A 20,507-nucleotide genomic window follows, 5' to 3' on the forward strand; every position below is an offset into this window, starting at 1 on the left:
AGAAGTCTGTAACATACGATGGTAGAAATATTATTTTGGCAGCAGACTCATCCACAGAGACCTGGCAGGCCAGAAAGAGCTGCCATGATGTATTCAGAGCACTAAACGAGAAAAATATGCAGCCAAGAATACTATATCCAGCTAGGCGATCATTGAAAATAGAAGGAGATATAAAAAGCTTCCAGAACAAACAAAAATAAAAAGAATTTGCAAACACAAACAAGCTCTACAGGAAATATTGAAAGGGGTCCTCTAAACAAAGAGAGAACCTAAAAGTAGTGTATCAGAAAGGAATAGAGACACTATACAATAACAGTCACCTTACAGGCAATACAATGGCACTAAATTCATATCTTTCAATAATTATCCTGCATGTAAATGGACTAAATGCCTCAATCAAAAGACACAGGGTAGGGGCGCCTGGGTGGCTCAGTGGGTTGGGCTGCTGCCTTCGGCTCGGGTCATGATCTCGGGGTCCTGGGATCGAGCCCCACATTGGGCTCTCTCCTCTGCGGGGAGCCTGCTTCCCCCTCTCTCTCTGCCTGCTGCTCTGCCTACTTGTGATCTCTCTCTCTCTCTCTGTGCCAAATAAATAAATAAATAAATAAATAAATAAATAAAAAGACACAGGGTATCAGAATGGGTAAAAACCAAAATCCATCAATATGCTGTCTGCAAGAAACTCATTTTAGACCCAAAGACACCTCCAGATTTAAAGTGAGGGGGTGGAAAAAAATTTACCATGCTAATGGACATCAAAAGAAAGCTGGGGTGGCAATCCTTATATCAGATACATAAGATTTTAAGCCAAAGACTATAATAAGAGATGAGGGAGGACACTATATCATGCTTAAATAGTCTGTCCAACAAGAAGCTCTAACAATTTTAAATATCTATGCCCCTAACATGGGAGCAGCCAACTATATAAACCAATTAATAACAGGGAAATACAAAGCAAAACCACAATGAGATACCACCTCACACCAGTCAGAATGGCTAAAATTAACAAGTCAGGAAACGATAGATGTTGGTGCGGATATGGAGGAAGAGGAACCCTCCTACACTGTTGGTGGGAATACAAGCTGGTACAGCCACTCTGGAAAACAGCATGGAGGTTCCTCAAAAAAAGTTGAAAATGGAGCTTCCCTATGACCAGCAATCACACTACTGGGTATTTACCCTAAAGATATAAATGTAGTGATCCAAAGGGGCGTGTGCACCAGAATGTTTATAGCAGTAAGGTCCACAATAGTGAAACTATGGAAAGAACCTAGATGTCCATCAACAGATGAATGGATAAAGATGTGGTATATATATATATATATATATACATACATATATGTACACACACACACACACACACACACATACTGGAATACTATGCAGCTATCAAAAGAAATGAAATCTTGTCATTTGCAACAATGTGGATGGAAATACAGGGTATTATGCTGAGTGAAATATGTCAATCAGAGAAAAACAATTATCATATGATCTCCCTGATATAAGGAATTTCAGAGGCAGAGTAGGGGGTTAGAAAAAATGAAACAAGATGGGATCTGGAGGGAAACAAACCATAAGAGACTCTTAATCTCACAAAACAAACTGAAGGTTGGTGGGGGCAGGGGTTTTAGAGAGGGTGGCTAGGTTATGGACATTGGGGAGGGTATGTGATATGGTGAGTGCTGTGAAGTGTGTAAGCCTGACAATTCACAGACCTGTATCCCTGGGGCAAATAATACATTATATGTTAATAAAAATAATTAATAAAAAAAGAAAAATGATTATAAAATACCAAATATTAACACGGTTATTCTTTTTTTTTTTCTGAAAGATTTTATTTATTTATTTGACAGAGAGAGACACAGCAAGAGAGAGAACAGTAGTAGGGGGAGTGGAGAGAGAAAGGCTTCCCACCGAGCAGGGAGCCCAGACAGGAAGCCCAATTCAGGGCTTGATCCCAGAACTCTGGGATCATGACCTGAGCTGAAGGCATACATTTAGAGACTGAGCCACCCAGGTGCCCCCTACACGGTTATTTCTAACTGAAGGAATTTCTAACTGAAGGAATAGGACAAAGTGATGTTACTTTTTTTCTTTTTTGAATCTTCTATTTTCCCTAAATTCATCAGGTATTACTTGTATAATTAAAAAATAATAAAGAGGGGCGCCTGGGTGGCTTAGTGGGTTAGGGCCTCTGCCCTTGGCTCGGGTCGTGGTCCTGGGATTGAGCCCCTCGTCGGGCTCTCTGCTCAGCAGGGAGCCCGCTTTCCCCTCTCTCTCTGCCTACTTGTGATCTCTCTCTCTGTCAAATAAATAAATAAAATCTTTTAATACTACTAATAATAAAGAATTAATAATAATTAAAAGGAAAAGTGACAAGCCATTGCTAAGATCCAATGTTTTCTACCATTCTAGAGCCAACTCCTAGTAATTATTTCCTTTGTTTTTATTTATTTATTTTTTTTAAGTAGGTTGCATGCCCATTGTGGAGTACAAAGTGGACCTGAGGGACACCTGAGTGGCTCAGATGTTTAAGAGTCTGCCTTCAGCTCAGGTCATGATCCCTGGGTCCTGGGATCAAACCCCATGTGGGGCTCCTTGCTTGAGGGGGAGTCTGCTTCTCCCTCTGCCTGTTTTTTCCCTTGCTTTGTGCGCTCTCTCTCTCTCTCTCTCTCTCTCTGATAGAATCTAAACAAAAAAGAAAGAAGGAAGGAAGGAAGGAAGGGAAAAAAAGACAAGACAAGACAAAAAAGGGGTGCCTGAGTGGCTCAGTTTGTTAAAGTTCTGCCTTTGGTTCAGGTCCTGATCTCAGGGTCCTGGGATTCAGCTCCGCATCTGGTTCTTTGCTCAGCAGGGAGCCTGCTTCTCCCTCTCCCTCTGCCTGCCACTCCCCCACTTGTGCTCTCTCTCTCTTTCTCTCTCTGTCAAATAAATAAATAAAATCTTCTAAAAATTAAAAAAAAAAAAACCCACCACGAAGTGAGGCTTGAACTCACGACCCCAAGATCAAGATCTGAGCTGAGATTTAGTCTGAGGCTTAACCAACTGAACCACCCAAGGGTCCCCCGTTTTTTTTTTTTAAGGAGGAAAAAGTCAATTTTTCCCAATGTGAATGGATTTATAACCACCCTGTGAAAGGTGGTTATAAACCACCTATAAACCACCTACTTAATTAAAAATATATGTAATACCCAAAATAATAAGTGCATTTGATAGTAGAACAGTAGAAAGAATGCAGGATCTGTGAGCTCATTAATAGCTGCATTCCACTTTTGCAGATGTTCCTTAGAAATTAGTTGAAGTTGGGGCACCTGGGTGGCTCAGTGGGTTAAAGCCTCTGCCTTCGGCTCAAGTCATGATCTCAGGGTCCTGGGATTGAGCCCCGAATAGGGCTCTCTGCTCAGCAGGGGGCCTGCTTCCCTTCCCCTCTCTCTGCCTGCCTCTCTGCCTACTTGTGATCTCTGTCAAATAAATAAATAAAATCGTTAAAAAAAAAATTACTTGAAGGTTAAAAAAAAAAAATAGATTTGTTGGGTTTTGGACTTCCTCCTTCCAGCAATGCCTCCTCAGCTACTACAGGGAACTAACTGAGGCAGGAGCAACAGCCAGAACCAGAAATGTCCTCTATTTAAAAAAACAAAACAAAACAAAACAAAACAAAAAACACCTCTATTTTCCTTAAAGGTTTTTGGTCTTGTTCTTTAAAGCATTTTAACATGTTTTGAGTGAGGGGTCAGTCAGAACCTGATTCTTTGTCCCAGAAATATTTCTATATGACTTCAGCCAAGTCACTTGACCTTTTAAGACTCACGTCCTTTTATTTTTTTTAAGATGTTCTTTATTTATTTTGACAGAGAGAGAGAGAGAACACAAGTAGGCAGAGAGGCAGGCGGCGGGGGCGGAGTGTGGGGAGCAGGCTCCCCACTGAGCAGAAAGCCCGATGCAGGGCTCGATCCTAGGACCCTGAGATTATGACTTGAGCCAAAGGTAGTAGCTTAACCCACTGAGCCACCCAGGAGCCTCTAGACTCCTGTCCCTTTTAAAAATGTGTTACTTTTTGATCAAAGTTACAAGATTTCAAGGGAGCCTGTGTGGTTCAGTGGGTTAAGCATCTGCTTTTGGCTCAAGTCATGATCTCAGGGTCCTGGGATAGAGCCCCGCATCCAGCTCCCTGCTCGGTGCGGAGTCTGCTTCTCCCTCTCTCTCTGCCTGCCTACTTGTGATCTCTCTCTGTCAAATAAATAAAATCTTTTTTAAAAAGTTACAAGATTTCAGGTCTGTCTTCTGTCTACAGTAGTCTCACAGTGCATTTGTTGGACAATGTGAACTGGAAAGCTGAGAAAATGATCCAGAATTTTGACCACCCCTCTCCCAAATTACTTGGACTTTATTCATTTATTTACTTAGTTTTTACTCTGACTTCAATTCTTGAAGTTCTTGTGTTTGCTTAAGGGGCTTCAGTACTCATGTGTTAGAAGACAAGTGTGTGATAATAAATGTGATATCTACCAAATTAGAGTATCTCTGCGTCTACATTATTTCATGGCACAAAGTTACTTGCTCTTTTACGAAATCGGATTCCATCTAATTGTCTCCTTATTGGTTCTCTTTTCTCAGTAATTAGTTACCAACTGTATTGCTTGAATAAGTTCCTGCGTTGGCCATTCTCCTTCCTTTTTGTTTTTATTATTATTTTTTTAAATTTATTTGTTAGAGAGCATGAGTGGTAGGGAGAAGCAGGCTCCCTGCTGAGCAGGGAGCCCAATGCAGGGCTGGACCCCAGGACCCTGAGATCACGACACAAGCTGAAGGCAGACCCTAAGTGACTGAGCCACCCGGCGCCCCTCCTTTCTTTTTGATTAGCCTCCCTCCCACACTGAACTCTTGTATACCCACTCAGAGGGCTTAGTGGGCTCCTGTAAGGTGTTTTAGACTATTTAGGACATTTATTGAGCTTAAATATCCTTTTTTTTTTTAAGATTTTATTTATTTATTTGACAGAGAGAGAGAGATCGCAAGTAGGCAGAGAGGCAGACAGAGAGAGGGGGAAGCAGGCTCCCTGCTGAGCAGAGAGCCCGATGTGGGGCTCGATCCCAGGACCCTGGGATCATGACCTGAGCTGAAGGCAGAGGCTTTAACCCACTGAGCCACCCAGGCACCCTTTTTTTAAGGATTTTACTTATTTATCTGACAGAGAGAAAGAAAGAGTATTCACAAGCATGGGGAGCAGGAGTCAGCGGCGCCCTTAAATATCCTTTTTATTTATTTATTTTTAAGATTTTATTTATTTATTTGACAGACAGAGATCACAAGTAGGCAGAGAAGCAGGCAGAGAAAGAGGAGGAAGAAGGCTTCCTGCTGAGCAGAGCCCGATGCGGACTCGATGCAGGGCTAGATTCCAGGACCCCGGGGATCTTGACCTGAGCCGAAGGCAGAGGCTTTAACCCACTGAGCCACCCAAGCGCCCCCTAAATATCCTTTTTAAAAGGACTTCTTAATGGGATGCCTGGCTGGATCATTTGGAAGAGCATGACCCTCTTGATCTCAGGGGTTGTAAGTTGGAACCCCACATGAGGTGTAGAGATCATTTAAGTAAAAAATTAATAATAAAATAAAAAGGACCTTTTAAGAAAAAACAAACCAAAAAGCTACCACAGTTGGACACTTGATTCTCTGACCTGCTCACATTTCACTGCATTTGAAAGGACAGGAGATGGCGCCAGAAGGCAGTGTGGAACACCTTTGGGTTTAGCCAAATCGGTCTAAGGATTGTGCTGGAGAAGTAGGAATTAAAACAGAAGTGCCAGAGTTTGAGTAGCTACTGAGGTGAAGGGAGTGGGAGGTGGGATGGCATTTTGTTTTGTTTTAATGTATAAAGGTCCTCTTGACACATACTCCAAATTAGCTTGGTGACAACAGAAATATCGTAGTGGAGCCAAAGATCAAAATAAGGACAAGTGCCCTGAGGTCAGTGCTTGCCCCCTCTCTCCCTTCCACCCAGAAACCAAGGCTTTTGTCTGCTTAGGAAACACCAGGGCCTGGAGAGGCTGCTCACTTAGAAGTGGGAAACTGCTGGTCTGGGGTTGGACATTTTAGTGAAACAATGTTTATTCCTGTAGGCAAAAATCCCAAGTCCCACCAGCAGCGAAACACTTCCCTGAAACAATCATACACACACACACACACACACACACACACACTTTAATTAAAATTTTAGAATTTAGGGGCACCTGGGTGGCTCAGTTGGTTGGGCCTCTGCCTTCCGCCCAGGTCATGATCTCGGTTCTGGGATCCATCCCACATCAGGCTCTCTGCTCTTCCCAGGAGCCTGCTTACCCGCCCCCACCCCCGCCTGCCTCTGTGCCTACTTGTGATCTCTCTCTGTGTGTCAAAATAAATAAATAAACTCTTAATTAATTAATTAATTCTTGGTTTTATTTATTTTTTTTAAGATTTTATTTATTTATTTGACAGAGATCACAAGTAGGCAGAGAGGCAGGCAGAGGGAGGGGGGTAGGGAAGCAGGCCCCCTGCTGAGCAGAGAGCCCGATGCGGGGCTCGATCCTAGGACTCTGGTATCATGACCTGAGCCGAAGCGAGAGGCTTTAACCCACTGAGTCACCCAGGTGCCCCTAATTCTTGGTTTTTAAAAAATTCCTGAGACAACCAGGAGGTGGCGCCTACAGGCCTAGGGGAAGCTGAATTAGAGTTCCGGGGTCTGGGAGGGAACTCTGACCTGGCGGAGGTCATTCTGTCCAGGCCCACTCTTTACCCCCAGGCAATAAATGTCTCCGCTTTTCTTCTTTTCTCTTTCTGTATTTCTCTCTGTTAACTATCCTGATTCCCAGGATGTCTAGTTTACACTTTATGCCTTGTACTCTTCTTAGACGAGAGGGGTGGGGCTTTGGGGGAACCTCAAAATATAAACTGCGCCTTGGAAGGGAAAAATAATTCTGAGGGTGATGATGAGAAAATGAAGAAGGAAATGATATCTGCCGAATAGTTTTAAGTCTCAGATCAATGGGGGGGGGATAGGGTGCCAGGAAGGCACGGCGGCTCCTGCCTGTGCAGGCACTGATGAGCCGGCGCATGCATTATTCTGTTCATTTGGCTTTTTCCTGCTCCCTTATTTAGCTTCTGCTCCCTTTGTTTTGGCTATTTCTTGCTCCTTGGCAGGAGGGACTAGCGCAGAGGGAAAAATGGGCGCATCCTCAGGCGGGTGACTCTGGCGAAGGGCACGGAAGAGAAAGAGGTCTCAGTGCCTGGCTGGAAATTATTTCACATTCTCTAATGGGGGATTTAGGATGTACATTCCGATCGGGATTTCCAGTCCCGTGGGGAAACAGGCACCAGCCCACATTCCTGAGACTCAGCAGTCACCATGCTCTACACATTCAGCTCCCAGTGGTAGATTTCACTCAGTCCCACAGGTCGGGCCCCTCGGCTCTTTGTTGAGCGGGAGGGAAGACCCTGGGCCCCACTTCCAACTAGATCACATGGTCTCTCAGCTCCCTCCCCTCCCTTTCTCTAGAGTCCGCCTTTTTTTTTTTTTTTTTTTTTTTTTTACGGTGGTAATGATTGTTTCAGAGGTCTCCCCCATCTCTCCTCCTGCCCTGGCCTCCCTGCCAAGGGTCAGTGTCCTCTTCAATGACAAAAGCCGCCCTAGATCTGGGCTCCCTGGGGAGGGAGGTGGCTGGGTCTGGCAGTTGGAGCCGCTGTCTCTCCATGGTGCTGCTGCAGCCCCTCCCCCGCTGGGCACACAAATGGGCTTTATACAGCAAACAAAACCACCCCCCCACCCAGACCACACGGGCACGTGGACCCAGGCCTCACCGTGGGAAGGGGGTGGTGACAGGCACATTAAGAGATTGCTCCAAACAAGTTCTCTTGCCTCACTTCTCTTCTTTATTTTCCACAAGCTGGGTTTTAGCCCTGGACTTCCTACCCTTCACCTGCACCCTGGGTCTCCAACTCCTATCTTGGAACTCTGGACTCTTCCCATTCCGGGGCAGCTCCGCTTCTGCAAGCGACAGGGAGCAGGGCTTTCCGCCCTCTGCCCCAGGCCACCCAGAGGAGTTGCTCCTCCGAAAAGCCAGACAGACCGGGAATGAGAGCACAATATCCCCCTCAGGGGCCTGGATTGGACCCCCAAGCCCTCCTTCCATGCCCCAGACCCGCTCTAGGGGACACCCACCTGGCCAGTGCCCATGAGAAGAGCAGAGGAAGGAAGAGCTAAACCCCAGCTGTGCTCCTGAGCCAGGGCCAGGGCTCCCCGTGAACCGGCTGCACGCTCCAGCTCCGCATGCCTAATAGGCTATTTAAGGAGCTGTTCGCCAGCAACCCAGGCAGCACCCCCCCACCACCATGTACACTCGTCCAGAGCCACCTTAAAAGCGGGAGGCAATTGTGAAGTCACCGGCCAGCAAGTGGAGTGAAGACTGTAGAGGTAGATTAAATAAGAGAGAGAGGAAGCGAGACATTTGTCCCAGGGATCCCAAACCCTACGCTATCCTGAAAACCAAATCCCCTGTAAGCCCACAGAGACACAGAGACAGCTAGAGAAAAAGAGATAAATAAAATCAGCTCAGCTCCAAGAAACTCCTCTCTCACTCTTTCCCACTCTGTCCCTCCCCACCCTGTTTTTCTCTCTCTCTCTCTCTCTTCCCCCCCTCCCACTGTTTCTCGGCCAACCCTCGCCCTCTAGTCCCCAAACTCCCAGTACCTGCTTCTTCCGGGGATACCATGTTGTTCTTCACTCTACTGCTGGAGGTGATTTGGATCCTGGCTGCTGAAGGGGGTAGGTACATCTGGATATCTGTGTGTCTGTCTGTGTTGATGCCCATATGCTGCCAGGTTTACTTAATGGAGTGGGGGGGAGTGGGGGAGGGGGCGGGAGGGGGAGAGATATAAAAGGAAGACTAGGAGCTTGAATAATAATGGACTCAGGGATGTGGGAGAAGAGAGAGAAGTGGGGAAAAGAGCACTTTCCTTCTTTCCCCTTTGCCTATGCAGCCTTGCTGTTTGTGGGGATGGGGGGAGGGTTGGGGAGCTAGCTGGGGAACAGGATGTGGACACACACTGCAGGAATCTCCTTGCAAGCTACAGATTCTCTCCGCACTCTTTCCTGCACTGCCCTAGTCCCAGGCAACCCTCCTGGGCCTTTTTTATTTCCGACCTCCCTCAACTAAGGGAGCCAAGGAGGTAGGAAGTAAAAAAATAGAGAGGACTGATGGGGGTGAGGGGCATCCCCCTGAGCCTCCTGACTAACTCAGACCCTGATCCCCACTCATGAACCTCATGGCCAATGTCCATGCTTGATTCTATAGTGTCTCCCTGAAAGCAGTAGCAATAATAGTCAACATTGTTGGGCCCTTTACAGCTTACAAAGGATTTTCAGAAGCTCCCAGAGATAAGGAGAACAGGCCTCGGGGCTCCCAAGAAAGTCCCCAGGACCCCTACCCCCTCATTTTTGTGTTACCTATCCCTAGCACAGTAGCGGTACACAGTAAGTGTGTAATTAAGATCCCTTAGAGGAGCAGGGTGAGGGCAAGGGCCTGGAGAGAAGAAGGGGACTGCAGGGAGGATGAAGGAGTGAGGGGGCCAGCCAAATGGAGAGCTGGAAAGTACATCTGAGGGAAAAGAAAAAACCAGGGAAAGAAGAGGAAGAGGTGAAGAACCAGCAGGTTGATAATTTGGCAGGAGGGGAAAGGTAAGGCTGTGAGCCTGCCCCAGATTGAACGCGGAATGCAAGTTGACCGAGAGTCCCATGGATCTGGTGAGGGAGAGGCTGCCTCCAGCCCTGCCCCTTGGGCTGCCTTTCAGAGTTGTCTGAACCAAGGGATGGGTGAGAAAAGAGCGCAAGGATGAGATCAATGATATCTCAGAAGTCTGAGGAATTTGAGGGAGTAAGAGAGAGATTGGAAGGAATTTAGGATTTTTTTTTCCCAGAGCTTGAATTTGAACTAGAATGGGAATAACAGAGAGAAAACCTGTGGGAAGGCCTTCCTTTTCACGCTGAAGCCCTTTGGCCCTGGGTGAGCCTGGACCAGAAGACCCCCAACCCCCACCTCAGGCTTTCGGCCTGAGATAGGACTGCACGGGAGCATGTGACCCGGTTGGCAGCTCTCTGTTCCGCACACAATGCCTCACTTTCAGCCTCTGTCTGCCAGCCTGGCTGCCGTTGCCCACCCACCACCACCCTCAACGTGGCGTGGACCTGCCCCGACTCCCACCTTCCCTAGCCATCTGGGGATCTAGAGAGCAGAGGCTCCTGGTAATGGGCAAAGTTTCCTTTAGAGCTCCTAGGACCGGAAGAACTTGAATGTTAATTCACAGCCAAGGGCCTCGCCTCAAGCCCCGACGGGGTGCTTCAAACCCAATGAATAATGGCTCTTCTCCCCTTGGGGAGCAGCATCCGTCCTCCGCCACCCCCCACCCACGACCCCTTCCCCGCACACAACCTTCCTCCCCTCCCACTCCCCCGTTCTAGTCCCTCTCTTCCAAATCCTCTGTCCACACCCTCACCTCACCCTAATCTTCTAAGTGTCGGACTGGCTTGGCTCCCGCAGGAGCGAAGGGAGGGCGGGGCAAGCTGCACTTTTGGGTCCGGGTTAATTTTAGTCTCCAGGCTCTACCTATTCCTTTCTCCTCCCCGCTCTGCTCAGCACGCTCCCTCGCCGCGGGGCTGGTGGTTTTAAATAGGGCCCCCGACCTTTCCGCCGAGGTGTCCGGTTTCAGGGCTTCCTTTGAGAAGTGCTCTGGGAGGAGGGTGGGGAAAGAAGAGAGGGAGGGGGGGCGGTGCAGTGTCCGCGGGAGGGAGAGGGCTGGCGGCCACCCCACTCTCTCTGCCTTGCAGGTCAACACTGGACATACGAGGGTGAGAGCAGAACCCAGGGCCTTCCGCTACCCCTTTCGCACTGGGACCTCTTCACCTGCCGGGAAGACTTCTTTCGAGTGGGTGGGGAGTTGCCTTTAGCTTCCGACCCCAGCTCCTCCCTCCCCCAGACCCCCAGGCCCTACCTTTTACGTATATGACTCCTAGACCCGGTTCTGTCAAATCCCACACCTCCGGATTCAGCAGGAAGGCCAGTGATATCCTCAGTCAGTGTGTGTGGGGATGAGGGAACTGGAGTGGAGAGGAAACCAGGTAGGGAAAGGAACACTGATCTTAGCTGCCCATCCACCACTTCCTGGCTCTTTTTCTGACCTCAGAGATCCTACTTAATCTGGAATTGAGACAGAGCCTGAGGTCCGTCCAGGAGGCTGGCAGGATAGTTGGTGACCCTGACGGAGGCGGACTCAATTCCTTTGAATTTCTGACTAATAAGCAAATTCCAGAGTCAATGCAAAGTCCTGTGTGAGAGCAAAAAATGAATGGTGGGGAGTCAGCAGAGGGAACGAAATCCACAGGCCACTTCCTAGGGGGCCCCCAAGAATCATTCATCATTCTAGGATCATTTTATTTCCCCAGCTTTCCTGCTTCGGCTCTAGTCCCACTTTTCCAGGCATGCAGGTTTTCTATCCATCCCCTTTTCCTTTCATTCAGCTTTCTTGTCCCCAAACTACAGGTAAGTAAAAGCCACTACTCTTATCTATCAGAAAAGTGGGGGAATCATCACTGTCTCAGGGAAGGTGAAGGGTGCTGCCGCATCAAGTCCATCAGTGACCCCTTCCTCACGTAGCCCTACACCTGGGGTCTTTGCCAACGGTTGGGGTGGGAGGGAGTTCCTGAAGGGTGGCTGGAGCTTAGAGGGCAGGACAAATGACCATGGTACTCTCCACCAGGCCCACATGGTCAAGACCACTGGTCAGCCTCTTACCCTGAATGTGGAAGCAATGCCCAATCCCCCATCAATATCCAGACAGACAGTGTGACTTTCGATCCTGAGTTACGTCCCCTGCAGCTCCATGGATATGACCAGCCTAGCACTGAGCCTTTGGACCTGCACAATAATGGCCACACAGGTAAAAAGCCCAGGCTCCATGGAGGGATAAACTCCAGTTCCAATCTTAGAAGTCAGGGAAAAGAAGCATTTGCCTAACTTCTAAATTCTCGGGTTTCATCTACAAATCTGGAGGTACAAAAGCCAAAGGTGGAGAGTGAATGTCTACAATCAGGGTGGATTTAGCATCATAACATCAACTGGATCCTCACTGAGAAAGGGAGAGATATGCTAGGAAAGCCGTGGTGGGAAGGACTGGGTGCCACTGGGGAACGGAGGTAGAAAAGGCTGGCCCAAGTCTCCCAAGGAACAGTGGCGTCAGAGGGGTAGGAATGTCTCCACACTCCTCCACCAACCCTAGCTTGCTCTCTTGTCATCACAGTGAAACTCTCTCTGCCCTCTACCATGTATCTGGAGGGACTTCCCCGAAAATATGTAGCTGCCCAGCTCCACCTGCACTGGGGCAAAATGGGATCTCTGGGCGGATCAGAGCACCAGATCAACAGTGAAGCCACAGCTGCTGAGGTACCAGGGAGCAAAGCGTGGACTGGGACATAGCAACAGGCATGGTTGGTGCCAGGGAAAGGAAGAATCTGGAAACTGGGGAAAGTTTCACCTTTGTGGGACAGGTTTAGGGCACTCTGGAGGTGGTTGTGGTGGCTAGGATCAAAGCCTTTGGGAAGGGGTAATGGAGAAACATTAAATGATTTAATTCCCTCTCCCCTCCCTCAGCTCCACATTGTACATTATGATTCTGATTCCTACAACAGCTTGAGTGAGGCTGCTCCGAAGCCCCAGGGCCTAGCTGTCTTGGGCATCCTCATTGAGGTCAGTGGCCCCCCAGACCCTCCCAGGTTTCTCTCCAATCTCTCTACACCCTGCAGTCCTATTCTCCCCATGTCTATTGCTGCTCTCCCTCCCTAGGCTAGTCAGCAACCCATTCTGACTGCCAATTTATTCTATATGTGAACATCATACTTCAAACGGGGACTCATTCCAAACTCTCTCCCTTTCCAGGTGGGTGAGACCAAGAATCCAGTTTATGAACACATTCTGAGTCACTTGCATGAAATTAGGCATAAAGGTGAGCCTGTGAGATTGAACCTCAGGGGTATTTGCCCAAAAAGGCCTATGAGGCCTAGGATGACAGTGAGTTAGGGGCCAGGGGTTTTGCTTCTGGGAACTCTATCTAGGTAAGCTGGGGTACAGTGAGGGGAAGAGGAGTCCTAGTCTGTTCTCCTCCAGATCAGAAGACTTCGGTGCCTCCCTTCAACGTGGGAGAGCTGCTCCCCACACGGCGGGACCAATTCTTTCGCTACAACGGCTCGCTCACCACACCCCCCTGCTATCAGAGTGTGCTGTGGACAGTCTTCAATCGAAGGGCTCAGATTTCGGTGGAGCAGGTGAGTCATGGAGAGGTGAGGTAGCAGGGACATAACCTCACACCCTTTCCCACTCCACAAAGTGACAATTCTCCCCTCAACCCACCCTTCTACTCCTCAGCTGAAAGAGCTTCAGGAGACGTTGTTTTCCACGGAAGAGGAGCCCTCTAAGCTCCTGGTACAGAACTACCGAGCCCCCCAGCCTCTCAATCAGCGAATAGTCTCTGCTTCTTTCATCCAAGGTGACTATACCAGGCTTGGAAAAGGAGATGGGAAATTGGCGGGCACGGCAACAGGAACTAGGGCCCCTTGGGAAGAAAAGAAAGGCTGGGAGGGGAAGGGGTTTCTAGGACTTGCTTGGACTAGGACTACCACCAGTCCCTTGAGTGCCAAGTGATGATCTCCCCCAGCATGGAGGCATAGTGTGCTGCTCCCAGCTGGAATGGGGAGCTCAAGTCCCACTGACCAGCATCTTCTTCCCTTACAGTGCAATCCTCCTCTACTACAGGTAAGACACCCTGAACCAAGTGGGGGCCGGGGGGGGGCACACCACAGTAAGCGAGGCAAAGTCTCAGTATCTTTGTCACTCTTAGGATGACACCTTCCGTGTTTGTCTCTCCCAGGCGAAATGCTGAGTCTAGGAATGGGAATCTTGGTTGGCTGTCTTTGCCTTCTACTGGCTGTTTATTTCATCGCTAGGAAGATCCGGTGAGGTCCTACTTTCCATTCCTTCAGTCCTTTCTTTTCTACTGAAAGCACTCTATTCTATTGTTAATCTGTTTCACCTGGGACACTAGTAATTTCCATGAACCATTCCCCCTTCCAGGAAGAAGAGACTGGGAAACCGGAAAAGCGTGGTCTTCACCTCAGCACCAGCCACAGAGGCGTAAATCCCCTCCCCCGCCCCCCGCCCCATTGCCAACATCATGGATGCCTTCCCCTTGTGCCAATTGGAGAGCTTCTAAAATGAGGTGCAGGGACTGGTCAGAAAATACTGTAAGAGTAGTGGGCAGAGACCCCTCCTTCCTCCAGACAGCCCCTACAGAGAGGCATGGACAGGCTCTGGTTCGCGGACTAAGAGCAGAGCCTTTGACCTCTCGAAATGTACAGATCAGGACAACCCTATGTTGACAATGCAGATGGCAAACTGTGTTTAGCTGTGGAGGAAGCTGGGGATGTACCTCCCAAAGTCGTCCACCCCCTTACCTTTATGTGTTTTTCCCTAGATATAGGGCAGGACCTCCCCTTAGGAAAAAGAGTTGCTGCTGTTGGGGTTATTATTATTATTATTTGTTTTTTGCTCAATATATCTGGAAATGAAAAATTTCTAATCCCACCTCTGGTCTTCCTTTGGGGCTCTTGAGAGGGGAGGAGTTCCTTAATCCCTCAGGTGGCAGAGGTTGGCAAAGGACAGGGGAAAAGAAGCATAGGTAAATGACTCTTTTTACCCCAGTCCTGCAAGAGGAGATCTGCCTCTGGAAAATACTTAACCCAAAGTTCCTGACATGTGAGAGTGCCAGCCCAGATTTCTGTCCTCATACCAAAGCTATGCTGGAGGGAATCAGAGGTTGCCAGATAAGGAAGGAGGTTGGATAAGAGATGTGGGAGGGCAGAGGTCTTGATTAACATGTTATCCCCTCCCTTAAAAGCCAAGTTCCCCCACAATTATAAAGTCCTTTTTATTAGTCAAAATCACAATCACCTTGATTAAAAGGATGCAATATGCCATCCTCAGCAGAAAATGGTACAGTTTATAGAAAACCTCCCCACCCCCCCTTCCCATCCCCCAATTAAAAACTAGAAAAAAATCTGCCCTCCTTCCCTGTGATGTCATGGTAGTCTGACTTCTCCAGTGGCATTGCAGCTCTGGAGTGGGCCAGCTCACCGCAGCACCCTCCACTTCACCTTGGGGAGGGGAGGGATGCTGGTGGTCAAGGAGGTTAAAACATTAGTTCCAGTAATACCAGTTTCCCCAAACATGCACTTCCTTCCTTTCCCCCAAGGCCTGGGACAAAGGGGAAAAGTGGATAGATATAAGCCCCACCATGAGGAGCAATTTGGGGAGGAAAAATATAGTTCAAGGAGGTTAGAAGAATTCCAACACACCTCTTCCCTCCCCCACTCAAAAAAAAGAAGAAAGAAAAAAAGAAAGAAAGAAAAGGAAAGGAAAAGAAAAGAAAAAAGAAAAGAAAAAGGCAGTTTGGGGTCTTTATCACACCAAAAATGGTTCCCCTCAGACCTGAGAAAAAGATCAAGACGCCCAGTCTGGGGAGGAGGTACTGGGAAACTGAGAGCTCATCTACCCTTGAGCCTCCATTAATTTCATCTCCACAGCAACGGCTAAGCTAGGTCCCTTTTCTTGGCAACCTGCACTGTCCAGGACTGGAGATGGAGAAATACAGGGCGAGGAGATCAGGAGGGCACCCCAGGCCTAGGGGTCCCCCCCACGTTCCCTCAGTCCTCGGGTGGGATGCGCAGGGCAGAATACACCATCACCCGACTGTCCTCCTGCCGGCGGCCTGCAGAGGGGAAGGGGGGTGAGTCTTGCGCAGGGTGAGAGCAGAGCACTGACACATGGGGAGTCCTGGACAACGAGGGGGGTCCCCAAATGGTGGGGATAAGTACAGATTCAAACCCACCAGTCACTGACTGGCTGAACCCAGGCTGCTCCTGGTGAAGCCTAGAGACTAAAGGTGACGAGTGGACAAAGCAAAACCCTGAAGGTGGTGGGATGGACCGACGAGGAGACAGAGAATGGTGGGCAATGGACCCGGGCTAGGGCTGGGCTCAGTCATGGGCAGTGGGAAGGCAGGTGGGATCTGTCAGGCGATCAGTCCAGGTAGTCAGTCCTTACACGAGAGGCTGCGCTGGATACTTCGGAGAGAACCTCCAGCTGTGATGAAGGCCCAAAGCCCCATGGAAACAGTGACTGCATAGATGGGCAGCAGGCTAGCCTCATACCAAGGGTTCAGGAATGTCTAGGGATAGGGTAAGAGTAGAAAAGAAGTTAGTTTCTCCCTCTGCCTAATCACCACATTCTCTTCCTGCCTTTGACCCAAACCTCCCCCCACCCCAGGTGGCTCACTCAAACCCTCCCCACCCCCTACCCCTCCCCCATCCTTCCCTTCAGGGCACCAACATCTTGTGGTTTAAGAGGACTTTTGATTTTCAGCTACCCCAAAGGTTTCTGACCCTCCTGCTCCTCTCAGCCATTTGTATTACAGTCGGACTAACCCATTCAAACTCCTCCCAGAGCATCCCCAGAGCAGGTTATACAACTGATGCTGAGGTGAAAGACTTCTAGACACTTACCTTTCTGCCACGCCTCTCTAGGTACGTTTTAAAATGTTAAGTGAGAATCTATCTCCCCTCCATCCCACTCACCATTAAAGTTTTTTCTCTCTAACTCAGCCCGGTATCCCCAACTCACCAGTCCCGATGTCAGTAGGTGACTCCCAACCACCAGGCCCAAAGCCCAGTACCGTCTCCTCTCACAGGCGTCAAAGAACACAACTCCCCAAAAGGTATGGAGCAGGATAATGGCTGCTGTCAGAAAGGCTGCAGGGAGGGAGATGGGGATGAGCTACATCCCTCATCTTCTCCCAGCCTCCTGAGATGTTGAGCCAAAGAGGTCTCCCAGTGAAGGCTAATAAACCAGATCAAGGCCAGGGATGGATAGGGCAGGAAGGCAAGCCGGAAAGCAGACCTTACCTGAAGTCAGGAAGTAATAGGGTGAGTCTCCATGGATGCCAACCACACCAGGCCCAAGTGCATCAGCCAAAATATTGATAACAGAGAAGACACCACTGATGATACCGAAGGAAAGACCAGAAACTGGGGGGAAGGAGGGTCTCATCAATGTTACAGATCTCTATAACCTGATTACCAGTGATCCCGCCCCATTCCCAGTGGCAATTCTCCCACACCTACTCTCCCCTCCAGACCACCTCTCCTTGGAAGTCAGGTATGAAGGAAAAGCAGCAGCCACTTAGAACACGTGGATGTTTTTTACTTCCCTGGGAGAGGGGGGGTGTCCAACTCCCTCCTCCAGTCCCTCTCCCTTGGCTCACCATAGGCCATCTGGCGGATGGAGATGGGTGATCTTCCGTCCTCACTCAGCGATGCTAACCCCTCATCTGCCTTCCTGGGATGGGGCAGGGTGGGGTGGGGTAGGGGAAATATGAGGAAGGGCAGGAATGCTCCTTTCCCTCTAACGTCCTCCCTTAGTGCCTCCTCTTCCAAACCCACCACCCAGCATTTTGCCCCGCTTCTCATAGTGCAGTCCTCTGCCCTTCTCCCCTCGGAACCATCCCATCTTCTTACTTAAGCAGCTTGTAGTAGGCAAAGCGGAACACCTCCTGTAGAAGGACGGAGACCGCAGCACCAAAAATCAGGAGGCCATACTGGAGCCGGGCATCTGACCGGTCGGTCACATGGACCAAGATGAACCAGACCACAGAGGCCAAGAGCAAGGAGACCAGCCAGAAAAATGCCCTGAGGAAAGACAAGGGCAATCAGACAGGTCAGAGTAGGGAGAGCCAGAGAAATCAAGGAGGGGAACCAATCAAGGCTGCAGTATGGAAAGTGGAAGTTAGACTTCCGGATGGTCAGGGAGACTGGGAGGAGACAGGATCGGTGTCTCCACCAAGGGAGTCATGTAGGGATCTGGGCGCAGGGGAAGGGATAGAAGTCTGATTAATGAGTCTTCAGAGCGATGAAAGCCAGAATGTACGCGCGCAGTAGCGAGAGGTATCCATTCCTGGATCCTCCCGTAGGCCGCCGGAGGTCAGCACACCCCCCCCTCACGAGTCTTGGCCTTGGGCCTCCTGTGACGTCGCCGGGAGGAGTATAGGAGGAATCTGTGCAATCCCTGGAAGGCGGAAACCAACTGCGGGAAAGGGCAAATCATCTACACCCCTGACTCGACGCTTTCCAATCTTCACCTCCGACTTGTCTCCCCCAACTCAGGCTCCCAAGCTTGCCCAGCCCCTTCCGGATCTCTCTCTCTCTCTGGCGCCCTCCCGCGTCTCGTCGACCCCCTACTCACCCCGCGACCAGGATGATGACGCGAAGAGGGTCCCCAGCCACAGTGATCAAGAAAAGCGCAAAGGCCGGGCCGAAAGCGACGAAAGTGCATCCGAAGAACACTGCGGCCCCCATGGCTGAGCAGCAGGGGGCGGAGTGGAAAGCCTGGCCAAGAGGGGTGGATGGGGGCAGGACGCCAGCTGGGGAGTCCGCTTGGGGTGGCGACGCGACCCCGTGAGGGGCGCGGTGCAATGTCACCCCCGGACCCCGGGGAAGGGGAGGGGGGACACCGAAACCCCAGATACAGGTCCGCGCGACTTCCTCTACGGAAGCCGAAGAGGGAACAAACCCCTGCCGCAGCCCCATGGCCACCTCCCATCCAATCCCCACCCACCGAAGGCCAATGGAGATTCGGCGGGGGCGGAGCTGCGGGGGCGGGGCAGTACTACCTGCTGGGAGTTGTAGTCCTGCCCTACTGAGCCTTCGACAGGCGTTCTGGGAGTGGCTCCAGCCGGTCAAAGAAGGGAGTGGGTTGGGACTGGCCTGGGTTCCTGGGTCCCGATGGGCCTTGCCTGCGGCTTCCATTCGTTATTTTGTGGAAGAGTGGTAGCAATTGTACGTCTTCGTGAAGAGCTGCAGGGGTGGCGGGGGGTGGGGGGTGGGGGGGTGGGGGGGGGGGGGAAGATCCTGTTGGAACCTAAAGGACAAATACAAAGAAGCACAGGATAGAGGGTGCAGGGAGATAGGGACGGGTATTGTTCTTACTTGAATGAGAGGAAATGGGCTAGAGCTACTGCCTAAGAGATGAAGGTTAGACTTAAAAGTAAGATGCTTTTAACAGGCTAGTATAGGAAACATGCAATTCTGTGGGTATATCGCTAATGAAGCCTTCATCTGTCATGACCAGTGAATCAGAAGAATAGGAGCCTGGGAAGCAATGTTAGGAAGGAGGTTACTTGGGCTTTGGTGTTAAGATTCAAAGTCTTAACTGTTTGTAAAAAAGCAATTCGAGCTATGGGGATGAAGGAAAATCGCACACACATACACATACACACACACCAGCCAAGTCACACAGTTCCTTTTAGGTCACACTTCCTCCATTTATTTTCTGAAAATGAACCTCAGTGGTATCTTTTCCTTAGGCTGGTGGAAGGCACAGTGGCTATGTGTATCACAGTGAGAGAAAATTAAAGTAGGAGAAGAGGGTATTGTAACCTCATTTGGATGGGGCTAGGGTCTGCCTTTAGGAAGGATATTTAGGTAAAAGAGTACCAGGATGGGAAAGTGAGGACATCTGGAAAATTGTTTTTGAGAGACTATCAAAGTACCAAAAAACCACAGAAATTGTTCAAAGAGAACCAGGCTTCCTTTCCTTCCTGGAAATGACTTATGACTTAATGCATATGGGTACAACCACACAAGCATTTTACATTTTTTTTCCAGGAAATTCTTAAAAGGAGCTGAAGGAATAGGTTGTGTAGATTTACATGGAAAACACCATAATCAAGCAAATCCTCCCCCCAAAAGGCTGAGAGGATGGAAACATCCTGGCCAGTGCTCAAAACTCCAGTATGTCTTGCTTCTGAGCCTAACAGGCTGAGTCAGGGGAAGAGATAGGAATGAGACAACTTTTCTTATCTCTCCTTTGAGCTATTACCACAGCACCTTCTGACCGATGAGAGCAGGCACTTAAACCTGTCTTGTCCACAGGTGGTTCCACAGAGACCCTCATAGCACCTGGCTCTTAGTAGCTGTTGAATAGAAACTTATCAACTTCCTCTTAAAAAACATAATAACGCTCATCCCCTTGCCAGTAGACCCTGCATTGCCTATCAGACCAGGCCCAGCATATATGTTACTAAATGTTTCTGAGTTGAATGAAATGAAAAGGGGAAATACAAAAGCAGAGAAAACAGTGAGATGACCTCTATCCCTGTGGGCTGGAATGAAGGGAGCATACCAAGTGACTGAAAGTGGGAGAAGGACGGGGCATCTATACGGGAAAAGAGGCTGTTTCCTCCCTTCTTCCATCCTGTATCCAGAAAGTAGAGAAAGAAATGAAATGAGGTCAGTACTCACTAGAGAGGAAATAACTAGCCTTGGCTGAGAGATTTTTATCAGAAGTAATGCAGTAAGTGCTTTGAGTATCAGACAATGA

General features: G+C 49.3%; 2 protein-coding genes and 1 long non-coding RNA gene across 5 annotated transcripts; 1 reads left to right on the forward strand and 2 right to left on the reverse strand.

Moving 5' to 3' along the window:
- Window positions 1-7,197: 7,197 nt before the first annotated feature.
- LOC116858692 lies at window positions 7,198-11,310 on the reverse strand. The gene is made up of 4 exons (XR_004380989.1): window positions 11,020-11,310; window positions 8,723-8,858; window positions 8,387-8,438; window positions 7,198-7,225 (listed from the first exon to the last, which is right to left on the reverse strand). It is a non-coding gene; the product is annotated as an uncharacterized LOC116858692 (long non-coding RNA).
- On the forward strand, window positions 8,306-14,387 carry CA14 (carbonic anhydrase 14). 3 transcript variants are annotated; one of them, XM_032843545.1, is made up of 12 exons: window positions 8,306-8,445; window positions 8,696-8,797; window positions 10,856-10,876; window positions 11,785-11,964; window positions 12,325-12,467; window positions 12,675-12,770; window positions 12,960-13,026; window positions 13,188-13,345; window positions 13,446-13,566; window positions 13,812-13,832; window positions 13,948-14,032; window positions 14,151-14,387. In XM_032843545.1, exons 2-12 carry the CDS (start codon window positions 8,743-8,745, stop codon window positions 14,212-14,214), a joined length of 1,011 nt encoding a protein of 336 aa, XP_032699436.1. In that variant the 5' UTR covers window positions 8,306-8,445; window positions 8,696-8,742; the 3' UTR covers window positions 14,215-14,387. The 3 variants fall into 3 exon arrangements, with proteins under 3 accessions (XP_032699436.1, XP_032699437.1, XP_032699438.1); XM_032843546.1 differs by lacking the exon at window positions 13,812-13,832; XM_032843547.1 differs by lacking the exon at window positions 10,856-10,876.
- A 1,131-nt stretch (window positions 14,388-15,518) lies between these two features.
- APH1A (aph-1 homolog A, gamma-secretase subunit) lies at window positions 15,519-18,730 on the reverse strand. The gene is made up of 7 exons (XM_032843548.1): window positions 18,372-18,730; window positions 17,648-17,818; window positions 17,395-17,468; window positions 17,036-17,158; window positions 16,755-16,882; window positions 16,179-16,302; window positions 15,519-15,843 (listed from the first exon to the last, which is right to left on the reverse strand). The coding sequence occupies exons 1-7, from the start codon at window positions 18,713-18,715 to the stop codon at window positions 15,779-15,781; spliced, it is 1,029 nt and encodes a 342-aa protein (XP_032699439.1). The 5' UTR covers window positions 18,716-18,730; the 3' UTR covers window positions 15,519-15,778.
- Window positions 18,731-20,507: the final 1,777 nt, after the last annotated feature.

The sequence above is a fragment of the Lontra canadensis genome, unplaced genomic scaffold (assembly GCF_010015895.1).
Source record: "Lontra canadensis isolate GAN:19392208 unplaced genomic scaffold, GSC_riverotter_1.0 scaffold142, whole genome shotgun sequence".
In the NCBI taxonomy this organism is placed as follows: Eukaryota; Metazoa; Chordata; class Mammalia; order Carnivora; family Mustelidae; genus Lontra; species Lontra canadensis.

Excerpts from the sequence above, each read along its gene's own strand:
- APH1A (XM_032843548.1), bottom strand. The coding sequence starts at position 18,715 with ATGGGGCTGCGGCAGGGGTTTGTTCCCTCTTCGGCTTCCGTAGAGGAA. Across the intron at positions 17,819-18,371 it reads GTCATCATCCTGGTCGCGGG|GGCATTTTTCTGGCTGGTCT; the intron begins GTGAGTAGGGGG and ends GTCTTTCCTCAG. Across the intron at positions 16,303-16,754 it reads ACCTACTGACATCGGGACTG|ACATTCCTGAACCCTTGGTA; the intron begins GTGAGTTGGGGA and ends CCCTATCCCTAG.
- CA14 (XM_032843545.1), top strand. The coding sequence starts at position 8,743 with ATGTTGTTCTTCACTCTACTGCTGGAGGTGATTTGGATCCTGGCTGCT. Across the intron at positions 12,771-12,959 it reads TCTTGGGCATCCTCATTGAG|GTGGGTGAGACCAAGAATCC; the intron begins GTCAGTGGCCCC and ends CTCCCTTTCCAG. Across the intron at positions 13,346-13,445 it reads CTCAGATTTCGGTGGAGCAG|CTGAAAGAGCTTCAGGAGAC; the intron begins GTGAGTCATGGA and ends TCTACTCCTCAG.